The sequence below is a fragment of the Phalacrocorax aristotelis genome, chromosome 1 (genome assembly GCF_949628215.1).
Source record: "Phalacrocorax aristotelis chromosome 1, bGulAri2.1, whole genome shotgun sequence".
Taxonomy (NCBI): Eukaryota; Metazoa; Chordata; class Aves; order Suliformes; family Phalacrocoracidae; genus Phalacrocorax; species Phalacrocorax aristotelis.
This window is the reverse complement of record NC_134276.1, coordinates 216,533,786-216,559,060: the sequence shown is the minus strand read 5'-3', so window position 1 is coordinate 216,559,060 and position 25,275 is coordinate 216,533,786. Positions and strand designations below refer to the sequence as shown.

Below are 25,275 nucleotides of genomic sequence, written 5' to 3'. Positions count from 1 at the left end.
TCACGGTCACATCACAGGGTGCAGAAGACTGGATGTTATCCAGCTGGTACTAACCGAGGAGGGCGTGTAGAGAGGACTCATACCTACAAGGCAAACCAGAAGTCTTTCCAGTGGCTTTACATTAGGCTTACGCATGTTTCTGCCAAGTTTGCTAGGTAGAAAAATAAAAAAGGAAAAAAGAAGAAAAGCTTAGGAACAAATATAATATTCAGGACCATATCAGAAAACAGTTTGGCAGTCAAGCACAGCTGTCTTCCCTAGGTAAATCTTTCAGATTAAATTAACTGAAAGGGGCTGGAGTGAGGGAGGGGTTGGTCCCTTTTCCTAAGTCACCAGTGATCGGACGAGAGGAAACAGCCTCAAGCTGCACTGGGGGAGGTTTAGGTTGGAGATTAGGGAAAATGTCTTCCCTGCCAGAGTGGTCAGGGATTGGCACAGGCTGCCCAGAGAGGTGGGGGAGTCACCGTCCCTGTGGGGGTTCAAAAAACATGTAGATGTGGCACTTGGGGCCATGGTTTAGGAGGCCTGGGGGTGTTGGGTTGGCGCTTGGACTTGATGATCCTAGAGGTCTTTTCCAACATTGACGACTCTATTCTATGATTCTATTCTACAGCCCAGCTGTGCTCTCCACGGGAACACCAGCCACTGGACACTGAGGGTACCATATATGGCTATTTTCCAATTCAAAACATTCCATGTTTCCAAGCAGAAAAGGGGAAAAGTGAACTTAAAACACTTCCACCCTTTGGCTTTCTGCATAAGCACGATCAGAAAGCATTACGTGGGTTAAACACATTAGATAACTAATAATCTGCACTCAGGGTGCAGAGTAATGGAGTCTTGCATCAAGGCCCGGAATTAACCTGCTTAATTTCACTGGTATTACATCCTCCACATCCATCCCCTCGTTCTGCTTCATAACTGCATCATTAACTTCCTATATAGACAATCCAACCTATCACTCCAACTTGCCACTTTTTCATCAAAATGTATTATAATTTGCTTATCCACTGCCATTTGCATCAACTTCCTATTAAAATGGAGAGAAAGAGGTTTCAATCTTCTTTCCTCACATTTAATTCAATTGTATGGCATTACTTAGTTTTAATGACTCTTCTCAGTGCATAAGACATGGTTTATGCTTGTTTTAGACTAATTCAGAAGCTCCAACACCCAGTAAGAGGGAAAAAAAGACTGAAAAAAAGAAAAAAAATGAAGAGTTTTCTGTACTGTAAGGTATCTATGGTTGTACCCTCAACACAACTGATTTCCTGAAGTCTGAGAAGTAACTGGCAGGTGATTAATCTAACACATAAACCCAACAGCTCTTTGCTCAGGACATTTCCAACATAACCTACCAGAACTGTGAAAAAATCCTGCATCGATTGAGACTAAATGTGGATTTTGTTTCGTCCAGTGGGTGAGGAGGGGAATTCATTCATAGGCTCCTTCTGTGACTTAAGAATAGATGATTTCCTGGATCCATTATACATAGACACAACAGTCAACATTAAAGAAAAAAAAAAGAAAATAAAAGCAAAAAAACCCAACACAATCAATGGTGGTTTTCACCTACAGCTGGTTCTGAGTAGCCCTGAGAGATCAGCTTCGTCTTGCTAAATCAGCTGAAAAAGCCTGGTACTGTTTTCTTAGTCATGACAAGGCAGTAAAACAAGCGTCTCCTGGATAAATTAGACTACCTAAACTTTAAGATCTCTTTTAAGGTGATAGGGATTGTGATATTACAGCATACCATCAGGGAATGTAAAAACCTGAAAGAAATTTTCCACTAAAATCTCCAGCTTCTCTCTGGTAGGGGATTCACAGTGCTCCCCGAACACCTCTACCTAACCTAAAGAGTGAACAAAGCAAGGTGTGTCATTAAGGTTTTGCCAGCTTTGCACTCTGCTTCTCTACTTAGAAGACGGAGAACCACTTCTGCACCAGGGTAACCTAAAATTGCTAAAACCACATCAAGATCATACGCAGGCTGTGTACATTAGATGTCACACGCATCTTAAACGTGGGCTCCACAATATTTCTTTCACCTGGCCCTCTGGCGGGACCTCGCCGCCACTCTGAAAGTTCAACCGTCAGACCAAGTCCGCTGAAGCTACTAATTGCCTCGCTACGACGTTACCCACGGCCATCACGAGCACACGCTTCAAATCCTGAAACGCAACTCTCAGGCACTGTTAGCAAGCAGGTGCTGAGGACCGAGTTAACATCTTACACGTATTAAAGCATACCTCAGTGGTATGGCTGAGGGAGCACGGTACCGCACAGCCCTTCTCATAACAGCGCAACGTAACTACAGATGTGTAAGAAATCACTAAAGAGGACGCTTTCCCAACGGGCCGTGGGCAGTTTTCGCTTCCCCGCAAGCCCGAGACTCGACCGAGTCCGTGTGCTGCTCTGACAGCCACTTCTTGCTGTGATTTTTTTCTTTTTAAATGTGTCAGTTAATCCAGGCTCCATGTGAAATACAGAATAAATAGCAGTTCTCTTACCATTTCCTAGGCTTTTCAGGACCACGTGAAAGCAGCGCTTTCTGTACTCTTCTAGCCATGAAATTACAAAGCTTTGTCGTTAAAGTAGGTAACCATTACTATATCAAAAAGGGCCCAAAATAGATACATTTGTGTAAAAGGCAGCACATCATGGGAACAGCACATGTCTTAGAGGTACTTCAAGGAGAGCATCGCTTAGTGGAAGTACATAAGGGAAGAAAAAGACTTACAGGATAAATAACAAGTAAATAACTCCGTACCAGAAGAGTCGGTGTAGCAACCAGGCCTAAGTAGCAGATATTTATAAGTTTGGTCTAAAGACCAGCAACATGGCGACTGGATGTAAAGGAAGAATTCTTCCATGAGTCCCAAGACTAACTGAAATGGAAGACACAGTATTAAGCCAGGAGAACAGAATATTCAAACTAACCTTTTTTTAATCACTTCTGCCTGAGGAGAAGGTGCATAAACTCTGTGACAAAGTAAAAGAAGAGGTTTTGGAAACGGCACCTTGGGAAAGACGTTGAAGGCCATGCCTACCACTCCCCAACTGGCTTCAATGCCCTTGAGCAGGCGGATTGTGTCTATACGTTACAAAGTCCTTCACCTTAATGCCTTGCTGCAGATACAGGCCAAACTTACCCAGGACAGCATATACAAATTTTAAACAGACAATCACCAACACATTACCACCCATTAGCCGATACTGCCTACTCTGCGATGCATCTTAGATGGCCAGGCTACTTAAAATCATTTTTCAACGTAACACCACATTTCCCATGCAAGGACTCTAGTTCTCCAAAGGGGTGAAAGCAGTGGTGGAGGAGGGCACAACCCATAGCTCTGGCAATCCTCCATCTACTTTTTGTGGCATCTTTTGACCCGCAACAGGGCACGTGCTCTTCTACCTTCCGGACGAGAGACGCTGTACTTTCTTCCCTGCCTCAAGCAGATGTGTCTCTATTTCAGATCTCTATCCCCACTCAACAGGAGAAAATAAAATTATTCTCCCCTTTTTTCTTTGTAGTTGCAGCACCTGAAATAGGATAAGTGCCTTTTGTCATACAAAGGTAAAGGCCAAGCTACAGTGGGCAACTTTTTGTTAAATTCCTAAATTGGATCCTCTAGTTACAAAAATGGTCTTAAAAATAAAGCCTTTAGCTAGACAAATGATTCTGCAGGACACCAAATGAAATTAAGGTGCACAGATGGCACAGCACCACTTCCACACAGCCCAGTATCGCGGGTTACCCCTGCCCCGAACTCCAGGTATCACTGCAAACACAAAGACCTTGGTCAGGAGCTGAATAGTTCAGACACGCAAACGTATGAACAGGTCATTATTTCTGGATGAAAAACCCAGGCTCCGAAAAAGGATCAAGTAACTGATGATTATTAATAAGGAAGAAATGTAGAGCATTTAAATATAACACAAACCCAGATAAGCCCTAAAGCAATTATATAAACTTCTATAAATGAAATGAGTTCCTAAAACAACAAGGAGGAAAAAGAGCTATAAATATTTTCAGTAAAAACCAGCCCTGGCTTTATCTTTAACACACTATTCGATATTCCAAACAGCCTCTAAGAGAATACACCGGTAGGAAAGCACTATATAATTACAGACACAATATAACAGTAGAGATAAGTGCTCAATCTGGTATGGTTAATGTAATAATGCCACACTGGTCTACTGAAACTCAAAATTATAGCCTGACATCTGTGTTTGTGAGAGAAATGCAACTGGGTATTCAGACAGAGCTCACCTCCTTATCGCACCTCTAAATAAACACTCGACTTCCTTCAGTTATCAAGTAAGCTGACAAAGTAAGGAAAGGCTTTTTGTCGATTTTTTTTTTCCTCCCAGATACGTGAAATACCCAACGCAGCACCGAACTCATCGATTAGGGATAACAGACGTGTATTAACGCCACTGAAATTCTCAGATATTTACGGGGAGACATATCTTGCAATACATCGTCTCCTCTTTACATACACACGCGCCAGCTATTATGACTAACAGAGTCCTAAGCGCTTCTCTTCCAGGGAACTAACTGGACAGCAAAAGGCTGCAAGAAAGACATTGGCGCCCAGAGTCTGAGGTGAAGGCTGTATTTAGAAACATCTAATGGTTGATGTAAATCAGAGAAGGAAATAATATAAGAAGTCACTGTTGGTGAATCATTTACTTTTTGCTTTCTGTACCACAATTCTTCACTTACAGATTCATTCATAAGATACAGAATAAGGATAGAAGCAACCATGGAATCTCGCAGCCTGTCACTCCAGCGACAGAAGGTTGCTTCCTGTACGGCGTGCTTTACGTTGCAGGCTCATTCAGGTGTCGGAGGACTTCTCCTCCCTCTTCCCCTCTCCTCAGTACCAATAAATCTCACAATTAAGAAATTTCTCTTTTGCATGTAAACCCTGATCCTCCAAAAAGCCTGCTTTAGGTACTTTAATATTAAGAACACATACATTCAAACCAAGCTTCAGGCACAATTTTGTATTCAATACAGAGACTCCTGATCAGGTTTCTCAAGACACACTCTATTATAAGCACAATTTCAGCTCACCTAAAGCCTTCTGGAAGCTGTTTCGGAAGAGGCACTTTCCACAGACGCTACGTCCAGTTTTACCACGTTAATGTGACCGTGTGCCCAGTGAAGGGACACCCGAATGACCCAAGGGCACAGCGTGTTTCCTGGCTGGGACATTCACATTACAAGACTGAGCACTGCCTTTTCTAACTCAATCTTACATACTCATTTTTCCAGCTGTAAAATTCCCCATTTACCCAATATTTTAACAGCATGGGTTTTACAATTGCTTCCAATGCTACCCAACTACTTCTCTGGGTTAGGATACTGCAAGGTCACTGAGAAACTGCCTGATCCTCTTGGGGTGAAATACTGAACACACATAAAAAACTGGGTGATTTCCAGATGAAGTGGGTTTTGATCGCTTTTTGCATAGTAATTATCTTTAAAATGGAGTAACGCCCTTCTGGGTAAACACACCACAAAAACTATTTAACATCGTGGCCCCTAAACTATTCTAGACTTTAGAGCTCACCAAATATTTGGTGCAAATAACTTCCAGCCTTTTACAGGCAAATCCTCACGTTTACCCAATAGCTAAAAAGGCGCTAGCGCTTATTTCCCACGGCTGGCAACTGACCCCAAGCATCATGATATTGTATAACCACACACCGGGCACGTGCTTCTTCCTTATTTAACCTGGGGTCATGCCAAATTGGCGTCTTACCTTGCTGAGGGAAAATCCCTGAGTGCACTATAAACCAATTATTACTGGAATTATAGCTTTTCCGCATAATATCAACCTATCTCCCATTATGAAAGAGATACGTAGTTAGAGTTTAGGGAAGAGGCCATTTGAAATCACTTACATATTCATTAGGCAGACAAAGAAAGTGCCATTTGTTCACACTTTCCTAGATGCCATTGAGGTACAGTGAATACAGCGCTTATGCAAGGGATCTCATCCAATAGCTACTGATGACAATTAAGTCAAACACAACCACATGATCAGTGCAATTAAAATTCCCAAAGAGGTGCACAGATGCACTCTAAGCCCCCAATCGCTTCGAATATTTTTATATTATGTAAAAGAACCCAGCTACTGAGCATCAAGTCTTTGCTATTATCCTATTAAGTAGTTACAATGAAATATGAAAACACTAATGAGATCTTCAGCGAGTATTTGCTGTACCCAATATTTAGAGGAAAAAGAATCAGTCTGGGTTTCTCCAGCAAACTTGGAACAACCTCCTTCAAGCAGCTGCTGAAGTTTTATATGGAGAAAACATAGGAAAATCTGGTTTCCACAACTTCTCCGCCTTTGTGGTGCCTGCATGGCTCAAGAGACTGGCAATGGAAGTGTGAAAATTTGGGAAACCTATCTACAGAGCAGGAATTTAAATCCAGACCCTGGTGCGCAGCGGTCAACCTGCTATCCCAGACCACTCGCAAGCAGCCACGCGCATCCGAAGCGGCAATTCCCTTCAAGCTCCAACACCAACAACAAAAAGCCAGGAGATTAGAGGTTTAAAAGCACACTGACAGGAGGCTTCAAAGCTCTGGTGCTGCTCACGGGCATTCCCTTTCACCACCTCCAGCCTCTGTAAAAACACCCTTTTCCCTATCCATCTACTCACACCATTACTGGGTGCAAAACCCTCTTCTATGATACTCTCCTCACCTGAGAAATATCTGTATTTCCATCTTCTGATAATAAAATATTCTAACACCATACATGATACGTTAAGAAAAAAAAACTTCGACGATTTATGCACTTAACCCGAAGAGCCCTTTCAGAAACTGTTAGCCTTTGTATCTTCAGAACTCTAAATCACATCACTTTATTGACTGAAGTTACATCTTTATTCTGCAGAAGGGAATCACCTCCTCAACACACATTTATCTCTCCAGAAAAGGCAGGGTATAATGGATATACGAAAGTTGTTCCCATTTGGGTTTTGCAATAATTTCTGAAATATCATACACAAACAGATGTAGAGGACAGCGACACCACACCTTCAATTCATATGTCGGACAAAATGAATAGCAGCTAACATAAAACCAAATGTGTAATATTTCAATCCTTTAATTAGGTAAGAATTACTTTCTTCCCAACAGTTCTGCCTTATTAGGAAAAACTCAAGACATCTACAGATCCTCCAACTGTTATTCAAACTCTAAGCCACAAAAGTCTTTCAAGCATCTGGCGTGTTTATGCTCCATGGCAGTTCCGTTAGCTTCGAATTGGATGATTTATTACCATATAACCTAAGCCTCTGATGAGATTATGCTGCCAATTTGTGCCTCCTTTGCACAGAGAAGTATCCTCAAACCCAGGCTTTGGACTGAACGTGGTGAATCTCAATTAAAGGGTGACCTTTACAAGACAAGGGAAATGTTAATTCATGCTCACCTAAATGCCTTTAACCCTACTTGAAAGCAGGGCTTTCTAAAGCTGCCCACTACTCTGTCACTGTAAAGTTTCATTTCAACATTATCAAGATTAAAAAAAACACTCTTTGGTGTAAAAAAATGTATGTATCCATCCGTCAAAGCCAAAGGAGAAAAATCCAAATGCTAATATAGCTGTCCCCGGTGCATTTTTTATGCTACTTGAAAAACAATGGCTTCGCATTTTTAAGGGACTTTAAATATAGATTAGAGGCATTAGAATGACAGGGCCAGAGATTAAACACTTCTTTACCCGCCGAACAGGTACAAGACAAGGCAAGAGCAACAGCTGCTGCCTCCACATTCACCCTTAAGGTAGGTTTTGCAATTTGCCATATCCTGTGATATCTCACGGCTTTCTGGAGCTGTCTCAGCTCGGAGGGTATAAAATTTGCGGAAAAGGCAGTTCAGCCTCCACACACAACTCTTTTTTTTTGTCTAATTAGGATTAGCTACTCCATCACACAGTAGAAATAAAAGCAACATTTCAGCAATGTATTTATGGTCTTGCCAATTAAGTTGGTGAAAACAAAGAAATTACAGGCAAGGAAACAGGAATTTGACCCACATTAAAAAATGGATCTGGACAAACTTTGGTACGAAAAGAAATAGGAACTTGCTGAGAAATTCAAATGTCAGCAAGATTTCAACATAAAACGGAAGCACCCAGGAGCATCTTAGGACTCTACACCATTTCACAGGCCAAATTAAAAGAAAAAAGAATATATATGCAATGCCACCCTAGCAATTTCAAAGTAAAGTAACTCTAGAAAGACTATATACTGTATAAATATCTTCGAAAAAGTATGTTTCCTCCTGAAGGACACGTATTGCGGTTGTGGCTAACCTGGTCGCTAAAGGTCCCAAAAGAAGAGGATTAACTGGCTAAACTTCGCCGGCTGCAATTCGGAGCCGCTTAATTGTGTTCAGCTAAACCGCATTCCCACCAGATATTTTTTTCCTTCATTTTACAGCCTAACCCTGCGGTGCTGCTCAGCACTTCGCAGTCGCCAAACCCCGATTCAAATGGCTGTAAACTAGTAGCATTAACAGTATTGGAAGGTAAGTGCAGGAATCTAAACGTGGGGTACCAGAGCCGCACTGGAATGTCCTGCTAGCAAACAAAAACTCAACACAGGAGCAACCTAAAATCGTTCCTTAAATGAGTGAAGGAAATGGCTCTGCAGGGGGTCGGACTAGATGACCTCTAAAGGTCCCTTCCAACCGAAACCATTCGATGATTCTATCAAAGTCAGAGCTCAAAAATAGGATTTTGGCTTCAGATGATTAAAATTTTAGAGGAGACAACGGCAGTACCATCCACTTAATAACCTACAGATCCTTTTTCACTCTTTCAGGTTGCTGCAGCCCACTTCCACCAGTGCAACAATGATAATTCCTCAAAGCAGAGCAGATTGTCAGAAACCAGACCCGCTCATGCCAAACTGAGAGAATCCTGATCCTAAACAGCAAGACAGACGGTTTTAAATAAATGGTTTACTACTGAACTTTACACAAAAGCACAAATTCCAGGAGAGTGTGAAGCTCTCATACGGAGAGAGAGGAAGAACATATTATTTCAGATCACAGTAAGAAGAGTACCTGGTTCGACTGGATCATCGTTATTTCATTGCTGGCTGTACCGATGAAATGTTTCCGCTGTCCTTCAGAAAAGCCAAGCGTGATTTATCTGTTCCAGCCTGGGACACATCTTACGCGCTGACACAGCACGGTGCGCTGCCCGGCGCAGACTAGCCCAGAAAGCCGTGCGTTGGATGTACGAGGGGAAAAGGAGAGAAGATGCTCTCCAATTCAGGGAGGTCACGTTCCAGAGAGACGCTTCCTTTTATTCACCCCCTGAATTCAGGTCACTTAATGTTCACTTTAGTTAATTTACACCCAATTCAAAATTAAACATATGAAAACACACAGACTGAATTTAATGGATATCAGACTTGAACGTCTCACTGAATGAAGCTGAGATGGCTCAGTACCTCCAAAAGCCTAGTCCTCCTGAAGAAATCCTCCAGGAATTGATACAAAACAGGATATCATCGTTCATGGGCATAAACATTCCCTCCCTATTCTGTTTTAATGTGCACAACATGAGCTAATTCCACAACGTCTTTGTTAATACACCACGAAGCCCTCAAATTCTTTAGTAATCCAAACCTCAAAGCTGAACAGCAGCTCTAAATAAGTCCCTTGAAAATCAGTGACTGCTTTGCAAACACGGCACTGCGACACAGCGAGCCCCAGAACACCTGAGAGCCTCTCTGCCCAGAACTGTAACAGCACGCCACAAACCAGATGTGGTCGGAGCAGCCTCCCAGCAATACTGGTTAGACTGAAGCATCCATTTGTGGGGGTACTTTATAAAATGAGTACTTTTTCCAGTGTTCTTCCTCATATCAGCAGGGGAGAAAAGCTTAGCACTAGTAGGAGAATCGTGAAGGTGGATAATCCAAGCTGATGACCGAACGCATAACTCATTCCATCATCTCTGTTTTTCAGTCTTTATTTGAGAAGCTCCTCTGCTGATACAACACCTTGATAACCTGGTATTTTTGTTATTCATATTAAAAAAAGGACCACTTGGCCCTTGACTATCTGTGCAGTAGATGACCAGAGATCCTTGGGCTCCGAAGCGAGGAGAACGGTGTACGGAGCCAAAGACTAAAGCAAGAGGAGCTTGAAGTCAAGACTGAGGACTTATTTAGAAGCCCTGAAGAGAGACCCCAAACCAGATACCAAACTATTGTCCTGGCGGAAGGCTGGAGTCATGGCCGAGGCCACGTCAGAGAGCGAAGCACAACTGAGGAGCGCTGCCAGGCTTGCGTAAGGTCCAGCCTGCCAAGATGGATTAAAGGCGCATGCTAAGAGTGAGCTTCCTAAATAACGGGACTGCGGCTGAAAAGGACGCGGGCACTGCCAGGTAAGACACCAGGAATGCGGCTAACATGGCTGCTAACAACAATTAACTTCACAATATTTGCTTTTATGAACAATTTCGCTCAAAAATCAGTAGTAATAAAAAGAATCGCGCGGTCCTTTTAAAAAGCAGGCGGATGACGACTGATTGCCCGCTCTCTTGCGGAGATGCTAACTGGCACTCTCTGGACCCGCAGCAGTCGGCAAACATCAACCGGCTATCAAAAATGACTCGTACTGCCATAACCAGCTCAGCTCAAAGTCCCTGCCACAAGCCAAAGAAGAGTTTTCACAGCCCAAGCCTGACTTTCAACACCTTGCATCTCCTTGAGAAGCAAGAAAAATTAAGTGGGAGATACAACACACACACACCCACCCCCCAAACCCTTAAGTGTTCTCTAGAAGCAACAGTGATTCCCTGCTCCTTTTTCACAGACCCCGACACTGGCCAAGGTCAGCCTTTAATAAGCAGTAACGCACATCCTCAGACGCCAGCAACGGATCAAAACCAAGTGCTTAAAAACCACACGCGCCACATACTCGCTTAAAGGAACTGAGTCAAAGCTCTGCGTCTGTTCAAACAATTGCATTGCCTCCTTCCCCTGGATACAAATATTTTGAATATTTAAAAAAATAAAAAACCACCACTGCAGGAATCTCAAAAGACGTCGATCGGAAAAGCTGGACTAACCCATGAAAGCAATGAAAACCTGTTGCTGTAAATCAAATGCAAAGCGTGGCCTCACCAAGGCCAGGAAGAGGAAAGCTCTTTGCGCAGCGAGGAGGGCACTAACAAAGCAAAGGGTCTCACCCGCTTCCATTTTTAGGTATCTCCCTCCTCTTTTTCCCTCCCTCTGAATTCACCGTATCTTTAATAACAATCTCAGAGGCAAAATCAAGAAACAAATTATTTTCTTATACATAATCCCCCTTTTGCTGTCAAGTGCCTGACCCCAGTTTGATAATCTCATTTCCTGAGAATCAAAATGCTGGAAATTTAAGCTTCCTAGAGTGTTAATTGCGGCCCTGCTCCATTGCTAATCAAAAAATTGGATGTTTTGCATGAAAATGTTGCTCTAATTAATTCTCAGTCATAAAGCGCCCCGGTTTTAATAACCCCTTCTTGATTGGATAGCCTTTGAAGAGACAGTGCAGCTAATCCGTTAAACCAGAAAAAACACACGCAGAGGAAATAATAAGTGGGCTTACACGGTCTCAGCTAGATGATTGCATTAATACTGTCAAACCACAAAAAAGCAATTCTCCTCCCTCTCCTCCCCCAGCAAGCTCAAAGCAAACTGTGATCCTGCGCATCACGGGGAGACAAAAGCAGCTGCGTGACAGGAGGTTCATAACATCAAATCGTCTCCCCCTCCTCAGCATAACCAACTCGCTGATTCTTCAACCGGTTATTCCCCATCCTCTCCTAAAGGGTATTTTTAGCCGGGACTGTCCACTTGTCACAACATCTCCTTTAACCAGAAAAGAATTATATTCCTTCCCCACCCCCACCCCCGCTGCCTCTGACTGACAACATATTATCATACACATCTCTAAAAGGTGCTGAACCGAATTTTCATTATCCAAAATGTCAAGATTCATTTTTGTCACCGGCAAACACAGCTGGCTCCCTCCGGCAGCCCTTTGGTGAATCCAAATGGAACAAGGCACCTACAAATAACTGCGTTTTCCCTGGACCTGGCCTTACACTGTGCCCTTGTCATATCAGATACCGTTTGCCTCTGCTGCTACTTCTTGGCGTCAAAGTCTTAATTAGCAGAGTTTCTCTTTCATTTCCTTAATTACTTAAAACTTTATGGTAAGAAATTTTCAGGCTTGGACAGAGAACAGACAAATAGCTTTCTGGGGAGTAACCTGTACCCGCTCCCCAAACAGATCTGTATCATAGGGATGTTCAGGGCTTTCCATTTATCACCTGGACAACATGAAAAAAATCCACAGTTTCCACTTATTTCTTATAAGATTTAAAAAAAAAATATCCAGTATCTATTGTCTCATTAGAACAGACCTTTGTTTCACAGCCCAATCTGCCATCCTTTACCAGAGCTGGCCACGACACACCTTTACTTTTGTAGCCGTCCTAGTGATTCCCTGGGACCGCGCCTGATCGTTAAAACTTGCAGAAATCGGGTAATCCCGAGCGCCAACAGTTACGCCTGAGCCATTCAGCCAAGGCCCGAACTCCTAGTGACACCCACCGCAGCCCAGGAGACGAACACGCGGCCAACACTGACGCATTCGCATGGGGAAGATAGAGTTGCACACGGTAGCTGGCAGAAAAGAGATCTTATACATGATACGTCCAGCTGAAAGCTGAACTGCTGGCCAGGTTTGAGATATTTGAGTGTTGTATATTTAGAATCCACATTCTTGCATTAGATTTTCATTTCAGAGTTTAAAAATTAAATTTGTATGGTGCTTTGCTACTCCCACCAAGAGAAAAGTAACTATGCAAGAGTTCTGGGTATTTAAAATCACCTCTGACAAACTAAGCCTTAAGAAAAATGAAAGAAAGGGAACTTAAATAATTTTTTTAAAAGTAAAAAGAAGCATACTGCACCCCAGGGATGCTCTGGACTGAAACTGCTTAAATAACTTCATGAAGAAATACAGAATTTTTGCTGTTCCAGTTCAGCACACAGAACTGCCCAGTAGCTGGGGCAACACTGCTCTGGGGCGTGAATTTCATTCTTTGTTCTATTAAGGACATTCCCCGTGAAGTCACTTCACTTTTTCCTGCCTTGCTTGTACAAGCAGCTCTGCCCTACCTTCCACCGACAGCAAGAGCACAAACCCATCCGCAAGATGCCCAAGTAGCGGGATCAGAGAGGACACAACTTCTCAAAAAAACCAATTGTCCCCCCCCCCCCCCCCCAAAAAAAAAAAAAAAGAAAATTAAAACCCAAAGGCACAATGACAGCACAAGAATAGTTTCAATCCTCTTACACAGCACAAAAGCACTCTGAGGCAGTGATTCCTGAAGGGGCACTGCACGGCAGCACCCTCCCGAGCTCCCAGCGGGACACAGGGCAGCACCGCACGCTTGTGGGCACAGCAGCAGCCCCAGGGCTGCAGAGCCACCTCAGCTGTGTTGAGTGTGCCCAAGCCACCATTTATATGAATTTACATTAATAGCATAATGTATTCAGACTCAAACCAGCGCCATCTAACAGAAGACTGAAAGGCGGCTCTGGGATTCTGACTCTAATTCTGCTCCCATCTTCGTTTCCAGGACGAAGCATCGCATACCACGGCTTACACGGCCACAATCCAAATAAAATCCTACTCTGTAAAGACATCGAGAAGTTTAATTAGTGCTGAAGTACACTGAGCTTCCAGGGTGAAAGAAATAACACGCCCAAATTTTAAGAGGTGCTGAGCAGCTGTGGAGGCCATTAACATCCACGGGAACAGCAGCTGCTGGGGAGCACTTAACAGTTCATTCTTTAAAACGGCCCAGATGTCCAACCCCAGCAAAGCTGACCTCGGTACGAACTACCAGGGCCCGCACGCACACAGGTAACGGAGAAGCCGGATGCTATTTTCCAGGCTGATCAGCACCCTCGAGGCTTTTCAGATTTTCACAGCGTATAAAAACCATCTATTCCCATTTCTGCTGATAAACTAAACTGAGGCCATGGTTACCGCGAGCACGACATACAGCTACGTGAATTCCCTATGGCCACAGGACTCTCAAACAATACCTGGTGTAACTAGAGGGAGCCTATAACCAACACGACCTTTGACAAAGTAATACCGTGCTAGAAATTCCCAGCCGCCAGCGAGCAGCGCGGTGCACGGCTGCTGGCGAGGCATCTCGTGCCCTCGGAGCTCTCCTACCCCGGGTCTTCCGAACCCTGCGCACATGAGGCTACCCAGGAGTAAGGAAGGTCACTCGCTCAGATTAGGCACCTTCTGAAACAAAGATTATCATCCACTGAGCCTTCCATTTTCAGTTACGGCTCCTTTTGCTTCTGTTGTTGGCTTGCATTTATTTGTTTTTATATATATCTCTTTAATATATATTTTTATATATTTTTTAATATTTTTTTTTTTCAATTGACTGGCATCTCTAGGATCCAGCTCCTGCCACTGGCCCCTTGCTCCAGCCACACAAAATGGAGACATGTAAACCCAGGGAAGGCAGACTTCAAGGCACTTGTACAAGGCAACTCTGCTAGACCACGTGAAAACTAATCCTTTCAGGTATTTACAAAGCACAAATCACGTATGTACCATGCTCAGTACAGTGAAACTAAAACTTGGGTTAGTGCTTTTAAAAAACATTACCAGATGTGCAATCAGAAATGCAGACAGGCATAGATAATACTCAGAATAGCAGTCGCCTTTTTCTTTATTTTTGCTTGAATCCATGTTTTCCAGATACCAGCTACATTCAATTTAACAAAAAAAACCCTCAAGGCCCCTGCAGACTGCCTCCTGCCTTACTGTGCAGCCCCAGTGACACCCTCCTACCACCTTCTGTCCCCTCCTGCAGTCCTTGACCTCCCTCAACGGCCAGAAACCACATTTTTTCTTTTATTCCCAAGAAATCATTGGTAATTGAAGGCAGCAGCGGAATGAAATAAGGTGCACGCATGGGATTCATTCCACCAGCCAGCGACAAGCAACCACCTCTGCGGTGAAATACAGCAACATTTTAGCCTGGTTTCTGATGAAAATAAGAGTTATCTGGTCTTCTGTCTGTCCAGCTGGCTGCCCCATCCTCACAACAATCGAGCTGGTGAGCTAATTTCTGCCAAAGGTGGCAGAGGCATTGCTCTTAAAAGAAGTAAATTCTTAGAGGTTTTTTTGAGAACAGACAGCTGTGCAGATGAAAGCAGGATAAACGTGTGCCTGCACGGAAGGACAAGCTGCAGTGAGGACGTGTTAGCTCTCACCCATGAGTTGGTCGATGCACTGTTCATGCTGTCGGACCAACCAGCCAGGCAGGAACCAGTACATTTGCTTCCAGGCACGGGGCTGCTTGCTCGGTCCGTGCTTCACTTGACCCAGCCGCGGTACGTGCCACTTTTTGCTTGGCGTGTGGCTTGGGGACGCAGGCAGGCACTGGTGGGTGCCAGGAAGAAAGAAGCGAGGAGGATGAAGCAGGTTTAGAGACATGGTGAGAAGTGTGGCTAATGAAGGAAGGGCATTACTGGAGAAAAGGAGACACACCTGAGATGAACAAGGCTTCAGTCATTCAGCTGCTCATAGAATAAACTTACTTGTTTTTAAAATATACCCCCATTATTTAAGATACTCTGTGAAAAGAATATCATATTTGGCAAACGGCAGGAGCGCTTCAACAAGGCAAGTGGGAATTGCCCAGCCAGCACATGGCCAAGACATGCTCTTGGGGAAAAAAAAAAAAAGACATGAGAAGCTTAATGATGAGTGTCACTTGCGTTGTACAGAAGAAACCACCTCTGCCATTGTACTTCCGACAACAACCTGGGGCGCCACATCTATGGGAGTCTAGAAAGAGATATTTCAGTTACGTACTAACTTCCCCCCCCCCCCGCCCCTTTTAATGACAATTTTCAAACAACTTGTGTGTCCAACTTCAAGGGAAAAATACACGGCCTAAGTCTTCCTCCTCCAATTTCAGTGGAATGAGACACAAGAATTAATCCTTCCATCTCTAAATCACTTCGAGGAGGTCCCTTTCTCCCACTGAGGGATAATGTGTGCCTTATACACTGAACTATCTCAGTCCAAATGAGAGAGGTTAATGACAAAGCATCACTCTGATCTTCACACATTTTAAGGCTATTTAAATTAAATTCTGATTTCAAAAAGTTGGCATGAGACAAACTTTTATAAGTTCTTTTTTTTAATGCATATGTTTCTTTGAAGATCTTTTCAGGAAACAGATTTCTTAACAAGCCACCCTCCCCCTGCTGCCACTGAAAAAAAAATCATCCCTGTGGATAAGGCTGTCAGGAAGAGAAACTGTGTGGCATTCAGAGAAGAGTGTCACATGCCTGCCTTCCAGTAACCTGATTGAACAATTAAATTGTGTTTCTCTTTAAAAGGGGTAAAAAAAAAAAAAAAAAAAAAAAGAAAATCAAAATGCAGATCTTGCTGTGGTCTGGGATTCGGGAAGATGAATGAGCTACCTAAAAAGGAACAGCAGCTTATCATAGAAAGAGAGAACAGTACATTTTTAACATAAAGTTCAAAGGGAAACTTTTCTTGATGGTTAAACTGCAAAGATTTCTCAGCAAAGTCATCTCATCTATTGTCCCTATTGACTCCCTACATTGACTTTTTGTCACCTATTGCATCACGTTCAAGCTCTTCCAATTCAGCCAGAAAGGGCAATATAATCTTGTCCCTATCCACACTAATTCCTATATTTTGTCCTTTACTTCTTTGTCAGCTCGTAGGCTTTGTTCTTTTCCAACTCCGCGCTCACCCGGCAGCTGGAAGGCTGCATAGCTGTCTTCTGCATCCTCCTCTCCTGAAAACACTCACCATCTCCCGCTCATGACAAATGCTGCCTCAAGATTCCTCTGATATCAATTAGGAGTCACTCTTCCAAGAGATTTGGCTGTGCCCATCAGTAACGAGTTCTGAACCCAGGAAAGCAGCTCTTTAAAAACAAATCCTCGGTTCAGCCTAACAACAACGGTAACCACAAAAATACCCAGATCTCAGCCACAAGGTACCTGGAAGAGGACACAGGGTGAAGCAAGTCAACACCGTTCCCTGTTGTGTTTTTAAAACAACATGGACAGCTGGTCAGGTCGGGGTGCAGAGACAACTGGGAATGACAGAGGCAACAGGACTCATCCCAAAGAGAGATGAAATTTTTGATGCAAGTGCTGCAGGCTCCCTGGCAGCCCCATCGCAGCTCCAAACTCAGTGCTCTCAACAGCTTCAAAATTCTTGGCTCTGAACACACCTTCGTCCCATATAGTTTGTAACACAGAGCTATTAACTGTGGGGAATTGACTGCTTAAATCCTACCGCCCACTGTTATAAGAAAATGATGGTGCGATACAACAGCTTACACTTCACAACATGCTACTGAGCTGGGTAACTTCTTTCAGTTAATCCTGGGCACGAGAGCATGTGACAGATTTTGAAGGTGAGAACCTCAGTTTCAGACGGTTGAGCTGTAAGCTCAACACCTTCCAAGTGTGTGTAAATGGTGAAACCGTAATTTAAGAGACAGGTATCTCCACTTCGTTTATTCCTATTTGTCATCAGATCAAAGTGTGGGCAACTGTCAACTTCAGTACATCTTTATCTCAGACTCTTGCTTTGCAGACCATCCAGAAGTATCTGGATATTCACCACAGAGTGAATCATTATATCCTTAATCATCAATACTAAGATCATCTTCATAGAGTCACCTTAGTGAAGCAATCTGTCTGCAAGAACTCCACATCTCTCAAGGCTTCTTTTCACACTGTTGTGGGTTTAACTTGTCGCTGAGGACAACTAAGTTATAAAAGAAGGCAGGAATCCAAAAATTCTCTAGTAAATTATAAAACATCCCCTATGAAAAGCCAACTGAAAATTACCATGGGTAAGATTTCAAGGAGAAAATTTACCCTTGCCCACCACTGTAGTATCTGAAGCATATATATTATTTTCTGGTTATGATTAGCCCAGTAAGAAATTAGACTAGATCATACAAAAGAATTTAGTCCTGTTATACATTATCATGACAGCCTTTAGATCTTCCCTTGATTTTGCTCCCAAAACCAACACTTTTGTGAATTAAACCATTCAGGAAAAAACATCAAATGATGCCATGCTCAGAGGAGAGAACACTTCTCTGTGCATATGCACCACTTGCCACAAGCAATGTACACCAGCAAGAGTAATCCAACTCTTCAAACTGACCATTTTCAAACACTCTGCAACTCTTCAAGTGTTATACAAAAGACAGAATCGGTAACTTTGTTGACATAACAGAAACTTGCAACTTCAAAGAAGAGATGACTGAGCTAAGCTGCCAAAGCAATCCAGGGTAAGTATCACATTCAGGTTAGGACTTAAGGAAATGAACTGCAGATAAGGATGCTAACATCAGCTCCAAGTACCCAAACGCTGTGCTTACAGTGAGATTGTTGGCATTTCACCCATTGTTTTATGAGTATCTTTTAAGACCTCGACCTCTAGCTGAAAATGCCAGGGAATGAAGAGAAACTGCTGCTTCACAACGTAATAAGAATAAATAAACAGAACTTAAAAACCGGAGTGATTCAGACAGCCTGTGTGGTGAAGCAGAGAGGTATTAATACCCTGACGTAGCGTGGGCAGGATATCCAAGCTCTTGCAAAAGAGAGTTATCCAAACTAGCACATTATCTATTTCCCCACCTTGAAGTTCTCCACTTCTGCTGTACAGTTCCCTTCTCTGCTCCCGCAAATAGGCACTCATGCTAATAGCGTGGGAGGAGGACTCAAACCTGTAATTAAAAAGAAAAAACCCAGTCAGTTAGCCATCCATAGAAGCATCCTTCCTGTAAGCACCAGTCGGCTCTAAACAAAACGGACTTCCCTTCGTGTTGGAGGAAAATTATCCAGGCAGACAAAAGCGCTTTTTTCCTATAAAACTCCATCACTGGTGCACCACATTCTGGCACCTCTGATCAACACAGCTCTACCAGCAGCCACCCGCGACACAGACCTGCCCATGAAGCACGGAGATGCTCCTCTGCTCCATCAGCTGGGAGCACCCAGGCATTTCTGTAGGAATGGCCCCAAACACTGGTAAAATCCATACCAAAGCCATAGGCTAGCAGAGCGTCTGAATTGCTGAGCTATACATAAAAATTAAAAACTAATATTCTCTTGGAAACTACAGAGCAATCAGTTACTAAGTATTTATCGTATGGCTCTAATACTCAACAAAGACCGATCAGAGAGGCAGAGACGAATATATTCCAACTATTGTAGTGCCATAAACATGATTTTTGCCATTGAGAGTAAAAGGCCACAGACTGGGCACTGACCCAACACCGCAGGGTCTCAGGGCATCTCTGGGCTTGCCGTGCCCTGAGCTGGGCATCCCTCTGGTCACAAGCGTCCCGTGGCCGAGGGCCTCGTGCCCGACCTGCCCGAGCTCAGCGCTGGGGACACCCCGCACGGCCAAGGGCTGCCGCCCCGGGCAGGCACTGCCCAGCAAACACCAGCCCTTTGTGTGCCCGGGCTGGGCGCTGGGCAGCTCTGCCGCTGGTGCCGGGGGCCAGGGAGAGGGGAGCAGGCAGCTGGGGACAAAGCACCTTCATCAAATAGCCAAAGTGGACACAAGACTGAGAAGGAAGACATCTTTCACAAAAATCAAACTCCTCAAGGTGAAGACCTCAAGAGGTTGATCATTTCATAGAATCATTAAGGTTGAAAAAGACCTCTAGGATCATCAAGTCCAACCATCAACCCAGCGCTACCCTGCTTCCTAAGCCATGCCCTGAACACCTCTCACCCCCTCCCCCAACCCTTCTGCTAAGGAAGACTGAATCAGCCTTGGTGCAGCCCAGAGGGACGCTGGAAACACGAGCATCACATCAGAGAAAAGCGGCAAGCATTTGTAAGCTTTCTTGTGCAACAGTGTTAAGGTTATTACTATTAATGAGGGTTTTCTACATTAGTTTGGACTGTGTTAGTATTATTGCAACTGAACTAATAACAATCTATCAAAATACAACAAACAGTTAAGACTTTAACTGAACAAACAGTAAATTCTCGGCTCCAGATTTATGATGTGCTCCCTTGTGCCCCTCGTGAGATATTAACCATAACATCATCGCCACGGCCCAGAGGTCTGCTCCAGGCATCAAAACCAGAAGCTTCAGGTCAAGGCAAACTACAGCAATGAAACTCAGCCTCTTCCTTGAGACAGCGACTAAGGTTATTCCTGAGAGCCCTGCACTGGCTTTTGCTGCAGGATCTCATCACATTCACTTATTTCCCACAGCCATCCAGTTTCTCTGCCCCATTTACACTTAATTCCTCTACTCTCGGAACTCCCCTCCCCATGCTGATCCTCCCACAGCAAAGCTTTCAGAATATTTTTGGTTTACATGGAATTACACATAATTGCAGCCAAGCCTGAGACTAATGTATCACGTGTTCAACCTCTGCTTGTACAATTCACTCCTTTCCCACCAATGCCCGGTTTCCATCTTGCAAATCTGATCTGTAGGGAGACGGCAACCTGAACGTGCACTTGGCTACCTTTTGGAAGAGACCCTCACCTTAAGTTTTTTTTTGCAGACAACATTAAACAACTAAACATACCATGACTTCTTTCTTGAAATTATACGCATTTTAAAGATAGGGAAACAACAAAGTCTCTTCCAAACGCTGCTACTGATTTCCAGGCAGCAGAATACAACTGAGGAGCCCTCATTCTTCCTACTATTGCTAGAACACACAACTAGCACAAGTACTTCAGTATTATAAAATTAGCTCCCAGCCAGCTATCACAGCATGAACACCTGCAGCCATCTGTGAGTACAACGTGAGGTGGAGCCCTGCCCCAAGAGGCTTCTGAAGTGAGGAATTCAATGCAGATATCCTGATGACAAGTGGAAGGGTCCTCTGCTGTGGACGGAGCTAATGGAAAGGCAAGAAAAGAACCTGGCAGCCTGGCACAAAAAGCACTGAAGATGGGAGCGGAGACAAGAAAAACGCTCCATCAAACACGTACATCCCTCAGTGGACTAAGAAATTCCATTTCAGTGGAGATTTCCATAGATACAGTGACAGCTGACAGAAGACAGATAACCAAATAAGAGATCCCAATAAGTGCCGCTGTCACTGCGGTGCCGGCAATGACATGGTGACAAGACCATGAGTGGTAAGAGACGTGCCGCTCCTATGAGGTTACGCACCTTCACTTTAAACAATTACACCCACCTTCACTCTCTGCTGACAAACTAATACACAGCCTTTAACTCCTGTAGGTGAAACAGAGCATCCTTATTCCTCGAACTCAAGTGATCCAAGAACACCCAAGAACAGACACAATATGAAAAGCTGAGCAGCCCTATTTCACTCCAGTGTACATCTGCAGGTCAGAGTAAATTCCAAGAGTGTAATTCTCAACCCAATCAGCCGTGGGAGTGTTAAAAAAAAAAACAACAGGGGAAATAACCATGGGTTGACGGGGCAGGATTCACCTCTGAAATCCTCCAGGCAACAGTTAACCTTCTAGTAACAGAAGGTTATGTAGACACAGCTCATCCTGGACAGGGAGAGAAGGCAGTGCAGAAGACTTCGATTTCTAACTGGGGCCTTAGGTACCATGAGGATAGTGCCACCAGATACACATGCCCATGGGACAAAGCACAGGGAGCTCTGGATAATCAAGAAATAAGTTTTAGGTGGGAAAAAAAGCCCACACCAACAAACAAGCTGTAAAGAGGATGCAGAACACCAAGCTCCCTGAAACAGCCGATTACTCCCAGCCTTTCCCGCTACTGAAGTTCCTGCATTACTTCCCCACCATACAACGATCTACCTCCAACCACAAACGAGGGGTTCCTTGTTAAAAAACCACCACCAAAACCCACAAAAGCCACCCAGACTTCATGGATCCCCTTTCTCTAGCAAAATAAAGGATGAAAACACCAGCTTACTTCCAATTGCTCCCCCTCCAGCAAAGATCCCAGTGTATTTTTTTAACCTTGGACACTCTCAACCCCAGAGAGCAGAGCCTCATAAGGCTAAGCACCGCTCAGATGGGGAGTGAAAGACAGCCCAAGCCCTGCAGCAGCTTAGAGTCCAGAGGGGTGCTGAGGACCCATCGGCTACACCGCTCCTGCTGCAGCTGAGCACAGTTAAGAGGTTAATGCCTGAAGCTGCCGGTATTCCCCAACACAGCTCCACTCTGCCGCTCCCTCAAATCTACCGTGAAACTTGCTTGTTCTCTCAATAACTGTTTTCAAACAGTATCATTGTAAAAAAAAAAATAATTTAAAAGATGATTTTGGCAGTACTGAGTTAGGGAGCAGCCACACACACGGATATGCTGGCAGAGTGGAGGAAGCTGTGATCTTTGAACTTGGAGCACCCGCTGCCAGAACGGCACATTTTGGTATCCCCCAAAATCTTGAAGAAGCCAAAGAGAATGAGCGGCACATGTAGCCATGGGAAGAGATGAAAATTCAGCAGAGCTCCCCCAAATCTAGGTGTAACACCAATACCTCTCCCTAACAGCACTGCTCACCAACAACTCCTCCTCACTTCTTACTCTTGCACATCAAGTTTGCTCCTTGGCCAGCTAAGCCCCTCACCCTCTCTCTCACTCTCCTCCCAACCACTTAATTCTTCCCACTCTAAACTCCAAATTAAAGGAGTTACTGATAGGATTAACCACCTAGTCTATCTAGTAATTACACACTTATCTTAATTCTCTTTGTCCAGTCTCCTTTATCGCTGTCTTTAACAGGTCCTGAATTTACTGTGGACAAAGATAGGCGTAATGTATCACCGCATGCTTTGCAGCAGCTTGTATAATGGGATCCCAGTCCCCAGATGAGGCCTGGAAAGAGCTACACTCTAACAACCAACGATGAATCCGTGACCAAGACCTTACTGAGGCTTCAGCTTCGGGTATTAAATCTCCATCTCAAAACTTACACTCTTCTCACACTGTGAAACTGCGATTAGCAGCCAGTGTTGTGCAGTACTTGAGGGACCAAAGACAGCTTAAGCACAGCTTTAACACATCCCAGCACTTACTTGAACAAAGGGTTTTTAGGTCTTTGTGGTTTCTTCTTTGCGAAGAACGCTGCAAATTCTCTCCCAGAGCTGGCGTAGCTAAGCTGGGTGGATGGCTCCGAGGCAGTGCGAGTGTTCTTCATATCCAGATACTCTGTCAGCAGCATCTGCCAACAGAAGGAAGGGGAGCTCAGCATTCCAAATAAAAGAGCATTCTAATGTAACTTGAATTCTAATGTCACTTGAAAGTCTAGGATCTTTAGGTACTCTGTAAGACTGGAAAATTAATAAAAATCTGAAAAATTCTAATTAACAGAAACTGAGCTTTATTTTCAGAAATGTGATCCTAATGACTTACATGCCACTGTCACTAATTGGGTAAAAGCTCATTTTCCGTTACTTGACAGACTCAATCTGCTACAAAACACTGACGGTACCAAAGGGATACTGCAAGAAATCCCCACTCCTCCCCAAACTGATTCTACCAGCAGCAGCAACAGGGAGATGGTGGGTGGGTTGTTGGCTGGCCTCTATAGGCTGATGACATACCACAGCTCTTAAAAACATAAAGGTTAGCAATATTAATCTATTCAGTTACAAAAGCATAGTTTCTACATGTCTATGTACACCTATATATTTTCTATATATTTATATGTAGAAATATAAAACAACCATATGTAGAAATATACAGGTGCATTGGCTGACAGCCGGCTGGGCATGAGCCAGCAGTGCCCGGGTGGCCAAGGAGGCCACCAGCCCCCGGGCTTGTGTCAGCACTGGCGTGGCCAGCAGGAGCCGGGCAGGGATGGGGCCCCTGTGCTCGGCCCTGGGGAGGCCCCACCTCGAGTGCTGGGCTCAGGTTTGGGCCCCTGGGGACAAGAAGGGCCTTGAGGGGCTGGAGCGTGTCCAGAGAAGGGCAGCGGGGCTGGGGCAGGGTCTGGAGCACAAGTGTGCTGGGGGGCGGCTGAGGGGGCTGGGGGGGTTTAGCCTGGAGAAGGGGAGGCTGAGGGGAGCCCTTCTCGCTCTCTGCAGCTGCCTGAGAGGGGCTGGAGTGAGGGGGGGGTTGGTCTCTGCTCCCAAGTCACCAGCGACGGGACGAGAGGAAACGGCCTCAGGCTGCGTCAGGGGAGGTTTAGGTTGGAGATGAGGGAAAATGTCTTCCCTGCCAGCGTGGTCAGGCCCTGGCACAGGCTGCCCAGAGAGGTGGGGGAGTCACCATCCCTGGGGGGGGTTCAAAAACATGTAGATGTGGCACTTGGGGACATGATTTAGGAGGCCTGGGGGTGTTGGGTTGGCAGCTGGACCTGATGATCTTAACGGTCTTTTCCAACCTTAATGATTCTATGATACATGTGCGTGTTCGGGTGCACATGCTGCAGGTCACATATGCTGTTGGGAAACATCCTGGGAATGCTTCAAAAATTGCTCTTTAGTAGCTCCCAAACCAAACATGCTTCTTTTACCACTGAAAATATGAATTCCCACAGCCATCAGTTCTGCCAGCATAGTTTAGGACTGATTTTCCTCTAGCCAGGTGCACTCGGTAAGCGATGGGGGGGGGGGGGGGGGGGGGGTGTCCTGTTCGAGACCAGGGTCCCCTTGATGAAGCCCTTGCAACCCTGAGTGGTGGCCCAATATTTGATGCGCGTTGCAGAGGCAGAAACAGATTCAAAGTTGTTCACTTTTCATTTCCTTGTGTCTGAAGATGGAAGGAAACCCCTTACAAACTAACTTTTGTCAGCGCACTCAGAGCGTCTCTATGAATTCCTAGAAAACTCTACCTATTTGGAGGCTGTTAGTAACGTGTTCCATGTTAATAAATAGCTAGTCAAAGCCCATCAAAGAGAGTCGTCTGTAATGAAAGGAATACATCAGTACTGTGCTGCCTAAGTTTTAAACAAATTACATAGGAATAAATACCTAGGCAAATGGTATCGTGCTCCTAATTAGCAACAATTTAGGATGGCTTGGGAAAAAGAAAAATACAAACAAAAAAAAACTTCAACTCCTAAAACATCTCCATTAAAACTTTACCTGAGCACAAGCTTTCAAATGCATGCTTATTGTTAAGAGTAAAAAACATCACTGCACTAATTTTTAACAGTAATTTACCAAATCCGTTTGTATTCGTGTATT

The 25,275-nt window shown here is 44.3% G+C and overlaps 1 protein-coding gene across 3 annotated transcripts in view; it reads right to left on the bottom strand.

Moving 5' to 3' along the window:
• The window catches only part of EXOC4 (exocyst complex component 4), a 426,451-nt gene that overhangs the window by 294,259 nt on the left and 106,917 nt on the right, over positions 1–25,275 (bottom strand). For all 3 annotated transcript variants that reach the window (XM_075081692.1, XM_075081693.1, XM_075081695.1), the window contains exons 8-9: positions 23,161–23,306; positions 18,793–18,881 (exon numbers count right to left, since the gene is read on the bottom strand). In XM_075081692.1, coding sequence (XP_074937793.1) covers positions 18,793–18,881; positions 23,161–23,306 — 235 coding nt within the window. The remainder of the gene's footprint in view (positions 1–18,792; positions 18,882–23,160; positions 23,307–25,275) is intronic.